Genomic DNA, 6,023 nt, shown 5'->3' with positions numbered 1-6,023 from the left:
GCAATGACTTTGATCACGAGTTGGTAGCGGTGATGTAGGCAGTGTTGTCAGCAACGGCGATGGTGGTGGCAACAACATTGGTGTTGGTGGGGTGAGTAGAGGATACTCCAATTCCTTCACTAGTTGCATTTCTTTACTCATTCAAATTCCAATTCTACAAATTTATTCTCAAATTCAATACTTGGTTAACCGAACAAAGCCAATGCCTATAGCCCGCCTAACCAAAATCGATCCATTTCAAAATCGCATAATCACAATTTTTGGTTTTGGTTCGGTTAGAGCCCAAAACCAACCCATGCACACCCCTAATTTACACACAAGTGTAATCAAATTTGAAACGAGAAAGTGAGATGAATGTACAATGACAACTTTCTCCCTAGCTAAATCAGTTTATTTGATTATCGTTCTTTAACCTCTCTTAATCCAAAATTCCATGTTCTCTATATAACACAAATTAGCATTTTCAGATAACAAAAAATTGGAAATTCAATCACTTGATAGGTAACTAATCCTGTGCTCCAGCATAATATGAGTCTGCGCGTTATGCTTTCCGTATAGGGAATGGTCTACAAGATCAATGAGCTTAGACTGCAACTGGTTCAGCAACAGCACTAGAAACATCATTTTTAACCTGTACAACGGTGTGCATTGTTTGTTAATGTCACAGGTAGAGGTGGCAACTGGGTAGAGGTTTGTGTCGAGAACATTACCTTGGCTGATTTGAATAGTTCATCGATCACTTCAGACAGGGTTGGATGGGCATGAACAACATACTTGATGTCCTACATGATTAAATTATTAACACTTTTAGTATTTTGACATCATGAAATAAATCTTTAAAAAGAAAACAAAGATAATAAGTATCATGAAGTCAATAAGTCAAATCTTAATTTGACCCGTTGTAGATAGAATACTACTGGGTTTGGGTTGGTTAACAGGTCCAAATGGGTTAATGGGTAAGCTTATTATATGGGTTGAGCCACCGACACTCATTGTCCTCTTTTCCTTTAAATATCATATTGAACATGGTTAAAACGGAACTGAACACCGATAGTCTAGATAAAAAGGTTGAAATTGGTATCTCTATTGTCTGTTTAAAACGCAACTCCAATGGTAGATAAAATCAAACCTGTATACGTGTTCCTAAAGCAATAGCATTTGATGCTTCGTGGATAAGGTCTGCAGCATGCATGCCAAATATATGAACACCGAGGATCTCTCCATTATCTGGTCTATATATCAACTGCAGGCAAAAAGCAAAAGTAAGTAACCTTACGATAAAACAAAAGGAAAATAAAGTTCATAAACATATTTGTAATCAATTACCTTAGCAATCCCCTCTCCTTCATTTTCAGCGAGGGCTTTAGTGTTAGCCTTAAAGCTAGTCTTGGCAATACCGATTTCAAATCCTTCTTTCTCGGCTTTTTCTCTTGCTTGGGGCTGCAAGTTTGTAACTAAAACTGCTCAGAAAAGCTTTCTGATGATTACAGAATAAACTACGCAACAATTTTATAGCTCGTAGGTTGAAAAAATAGATTCCCCAATAAAAAAGATATGTTCTGCCCAAACGCATAAAGATTATAATTTCGTTTTGAGGGCGAAAGATTATTTATTTTGTATTATAGGTTGCGTCTAAATATAATACTATATTTCGTTAACTGTAACAGTGTAACATACCTCAGTTAACCCAACCATACTAATTTCTGGATGAGTAAAACATGCAGCTGGGATACTCAAATGATTTAGAACATGGTCTTTTCCGGAAACTTGCTCAACAACTATTTTACAAACACAATTGTCAAATCAGACAGGTGGCGATAAAACGGTACCAACATGCTGATTAAAAGTATAAACAAAATGGTCACCTGAAATGCCCTGAGCACTTGCTGCATGGGCAAGCATCATTTTTCCATTAGCATCACCAATGCAATACAAGTGAGGGACCTAATCATCAAAATTTAAGTCAAAGAAATATAAAATATTGAGTACAGCGTATGCGAGTAGAAAGAGATAACGTTAAGTAGTACCAATTCGCCCTTTGAATCAATAACTCGCATGCGTTCATCAACGGGAATAAAACCACGTTGTGTTTCTACATTGACCTATAATATGAAAACCAAATTAATTCGAGTGTGCTCTAATCTTTGCTAGTACACATAAAAGCTTATATATTATGTTGATAGGCCCGCTTACATTCTCTAAACCGAGCCCTTGTGTAAATGGGGCCCTTCCAGTTGCAATGAGAGCAGCATCTACCTGTAACAAAAGACAAAGTACAAAGGAAAGTTTTATAAATAACGTAATGGAAATAATTTGACTTGAGGATGGTCAAACCATCAAACCCACCTCCAATGTATCTTTTGGTTCCTTTGTCTTTGCATCAATAAGCTCGATTATTACAGGTTTGCCCTCCTTTGCTGGAGTGATCTGTCAATAAGTAAGGAAAACTTAACTCCGATGAATTGAAAAAAAAAAACTAAAAATATGTGTATAACAGAAGATATTAGGTGAGTATGAACCTTGGTTGCGAATACACCAGTATGATAGTCAATCTTTCGAGGATTTATGAGAACTCTTTGAGCCAATTTTCCAATTTCAGGATCGAATCCAGGCATTAACTGATCTAAAGCTTCTACAAATGTCACCTGTAAGACAATCCAAAGCTTCATCATATAATTTCACCATTACTGCATATCATCTATGCAAACAAAAAATGTATTAAACAGCAAATAAGGTGTGGGTGTGTGGCAACAACTGAACCAGTGTCCTTTCTCCTAAATTTAATTGATCATTTGATCATGAGACAGTACTTAATGATTTACACACTATGAAAAGAAAAGGTAAGAAGGCTTGAAAGTAATTCAAATTTTATTTCACGACAAATATTATAATAAAGGATTAGTACTGCCCACCTCACTTCCAAGTGCTGTATAAACATCACTGAACTCGAGACCAATGTAACCACTTCCAACAATAACTATCCACTCTGGTACTGTCTCTAGTTTTAGTGCATGATCACTGGTTATGACGGTCTTACCTGCAGGTAGCTGATCAGTAACAATTATGAAGGTATTAAAACAGTTATATTCTAGCTAAGATTCACATGCTATTGCAAACAGAAAGCTAAGTTCCTATAGAACCAAAAAGATTCAGCTGAAACTTATTGTAGCTCATATTACAGCTAGACGCTTTTGATATAAAAAAAAAAAAAAAAAAAAAAAAAAAAAAAAAAAAAACAGACAGAGAACCCAGTACTTACCATCAACTTCAACTCCCTTGGGAACAAATGGTACTGATCCAGTAGCTATAATTATGTCTTTTGCTGTAATGACTGTCTCAGTGCCCCCAACCTTTCCATATTTAACCTTTTGTGGACCCTGTAAATATATTTATAATAATTAAACATAAGGTACGTGTATGATCCGATGCAAGTTAACAAGAAAAAGGTAAATGGTATAAATGACTCGAATGGCCAGTTACATGACATACCACAACAGTGCCAACACCAGTCAAGATGTCAACACCAAGAGATTTCATAGAATTGGTTAAGTTATTTCGAATTTTGGTGGCGAGATTTTCCGCATGATCGGCTACCCCTTGTCTGTCATACCCAGCAGCTGCAACCTGCCAATATAAATTATTATAGCGAAAACTAGATAATTAAAGGTTTCTACCTCAATGAAATGTGTGTATGCTGTAACATACAATTTAATCTGCATTTAAGTAACATAAACATTTGTCTGACATACTTTCTGACTGTTGACACTAGCATATAACTAACTTACAAAAATATCCTGACCTACAATAGCTAATATAACTAACCTAACAAGCATCTTAATTTTGTACAGTTGAGTTTACAGCCGAAATACAAACGTTTCATGATTCTCTCCTATTAGTTATATTCCTGAGAGATGTTGACTGCACACAGCCTGATCTTGCTGAAAGTAGTATAACCTAACAAGTACTTAGAGGCCTATTCTAAACAATAAAGATAGAAGCACTAATTGAAACTGGACTCTAAAAGGTTTAACATTTTTTTTTAAATGAATAAAATAAACTAAATAGTATGAAGCACGTGAAGAACTCCTCTGCAATACCAAGAGACACACAAAGGAAACATACGAATCCGAAATGTTAATATATATGCGATAAACTAGATAAATAATGTCTACAAATTGTAACTCATTATAGGTATACCTGTAAACCAAAAGACTTCATATGGTGTTCATTCTGAAGCTCCCGCATGCGGCCACTAACAGCAAGAAGCGCTTTGGAAGGAACACAACCGCGATTAACACACGTTCCACCAACCACATCACCTTCAATGATGGCGGTTTTCAGACCCTGCCGATGTCAAATTCATTTTAAATTAAACAAAAATGCAGGATAGCAAGGAGACCAGAACATTTCCAAAAAAAATTTACTACAAGGCAAATTAATATCTCCATCTCAACTTCAAACATTAAAAGCTACTGATATAAACCTTTAATCATACATCATTGCAACATATTAAAAAATAAACAGTAATGTATATACAAAACACATACATGTTTCAAACATAGCAGAAATACAATTCATATGATCAGATACTGAAACTGAACTTCTTACTAACAAAATAAAAACATATAACCGATCCTAAACCTAAAATCTGTTAACCTAACTATGCAAAAACAATAATTCATGTGCAAAATTGAATCACCTTTTCAACAGCATGAAGAGCAGCACCGTGACCACCAACACCAGCTCCAATAATAACGAGATCATAATCAAAACCTTTAGATGGAGTTCCGTTACCATTCAACGACGCAGAAATCGTCGTATTGTGACGCAATTGTTTCAACAGAGGTGCATTGGAAGACGATTTGCATCCGGTGAAGGCTTCTCTTCTGAGGCCGCAGAACCGGAGCTGAGTAGGAGTAGAGGTGTTTCTAAGGAAGAGGTCGGAAGCGGAGGAGTTGGAGGTGGCTCCGCCGAAGGATCTGGCGGTGATCGGAGAAGACGAAGAAAGTGAGAGGGAGATTGCGGAATGCATTTTGGAGGAAAGGTTAGGTTGTAGAGAAGGTGGAGATGAGTGGTATATAACAATGGGAGCTTCGAGAGGTCCGCCGGAAGGGGGCGGAGTTAACAATGGCAAGGAGAATGACTGTTTGTTGGACTGTGGTCGTCACTGATTTTCCTCAGCGCTTGGGGGGAGTTCAGCAAGTTTCTTTTGGGCTCTTTTCTTGGGCTGATACATACTTGATATTTTGTAAGTTCCCTTTGGGCGTTTGTTACTATTTGCACGTATTAGTAACTTTATAGTAGTGGTGTACAAAAAACCGAATTAATCGACAAAACTGAACAAGTTAATTGTTTTTTGGAAAACCGAAAGTAGCAGATCGGTTATGGTTACCAATATTTTCATACCCGCAATAACCGAACCAACATGTAATAAAATCTTTGTCGGATCTTAGACTTTTCACCTTTTTTTAACATTTGATGATTCTGGTTAAATGTTTGTTAGAATTTATGAGTTATATCATATTGTAGTGTTTGTTTGAGTTTATTGTTTATATCATATCATTTTGTTTGAATATTCGGTAATAATCAGTATTAATATTATAGATTATAGTATTTTAATACTATGTAATACATTAATATATACAAAAATGTAATAACAATTTATTTCATGGTAAAAAAAGGTTTGAGTTATGTTTAGTTAGACGTAAATTCACGGTTAATCGATCGCTATAACCATCCAAACCGATTAACCATAACCGCCATAACCGATCAGTTATGGTTATGATTATCCATTAACCGACATCATGGTTGTAGTAATGGTTTTTGGTCAAAACCAACCCATGTACACCCCTACTTTATAGCTTGTAAAAAAAAATTTAAATTAATAAAACTATAACAATAGCCTACTCAAATTAAAAAGAATGTAATGTTCGTTAAAACGGTGTAATTTAAAAAAAAATGTTATTGTATGAAAAAGTTATAGGTTTTTGATAATTGGGGATGAAGTAGGCCATACGAGAAAA

The 6,023-nt window shown here is 35.6% G+C and overlaps 1 protein-coding gene across 1 annotated transcript; it reads right to left on the bottom strand.

Moving 5' to 3' along the window:
- Window positions 1-323: 323 nt before the first annotated feature.
- Window positions 324-5,218, bottom strand: LOC110885468 (dihydrolipoyl dehydrogenase 2, chloroplastic). Its single transcript, XM_022133172.2, has 15 exons — window positions 4,700-5,218; window positions 4,198-4,344; window positions 3,490-3,624; window positions 3,260-3,377; window positions 2,913-3,037; window positions 2,520-2,645; window positions 2,347-2,427; window positions 2,194-2,256; window positions 2,028-2,102; window positions 1,866-1,944; window positions 1,678-1,778; window positions 1,327-1,440; window positions 1,130-1,243; window positions 711-782; window positions 324-631 (listed from the first exon to the last, which is right to left on the bottom strand). The coding sequence occupies exons 1-15, from the start codon at window positions 5,030-5,032 to the stop codon at window positions 584-586; spliced, it is 1,731 nt and encodes a 576-aa protein (XP_021988864.1). The 5' UTR covers window positions 5,033-5,218; the 3' UTR covers window positions 324-583.
- Window positions 5,219-6,023: the final 805 nt, after the last annotated feature.

Source organism: Helianthus annuus, chromosome 10 (assembly GCF_002127325.2).
Source record: "Helianthus annuus cultivar XRQ/B chromosome 10, HanXRQr2.0-SUNRISE, whole genome shotgun sequence".
Classification (NCBI taxonomy): domain Eukaryota; kingdom Viridiplantae; phylum Streptophyta; class Magnoliopsida; order Asterales; family Asteraceae; genus Helianthus; species Helianthus annuus.
Note: the sequence above shows the minus strand (reverse complement) of the source record. Positions and strands in the feature narration are given on the sequence as shown.

Coding starts and splice junctions, on each gene's coding strand:
- LOC110885468 (XM_022133172.2), bottom strand. CDS start 5,032: ATGCATTCCGCAATCTCCCTCTCACTTTCTTCGTCTTCTCCGATCACC. Junction 2,646..2,912: donor ATACAGCACTTGGAAGTGAG/GTGGGCAGTACT, acceptor ATTGTCTTACAG/GTGACATTTGTAGAAGCTTT. Junction 2,428..2,519: donor CTGGTGTATTCGCAACCAAG/GTTCATACTCAC, acceptor ACTTATTGACAG/ATCACTCCAGCAAAGGAGGG.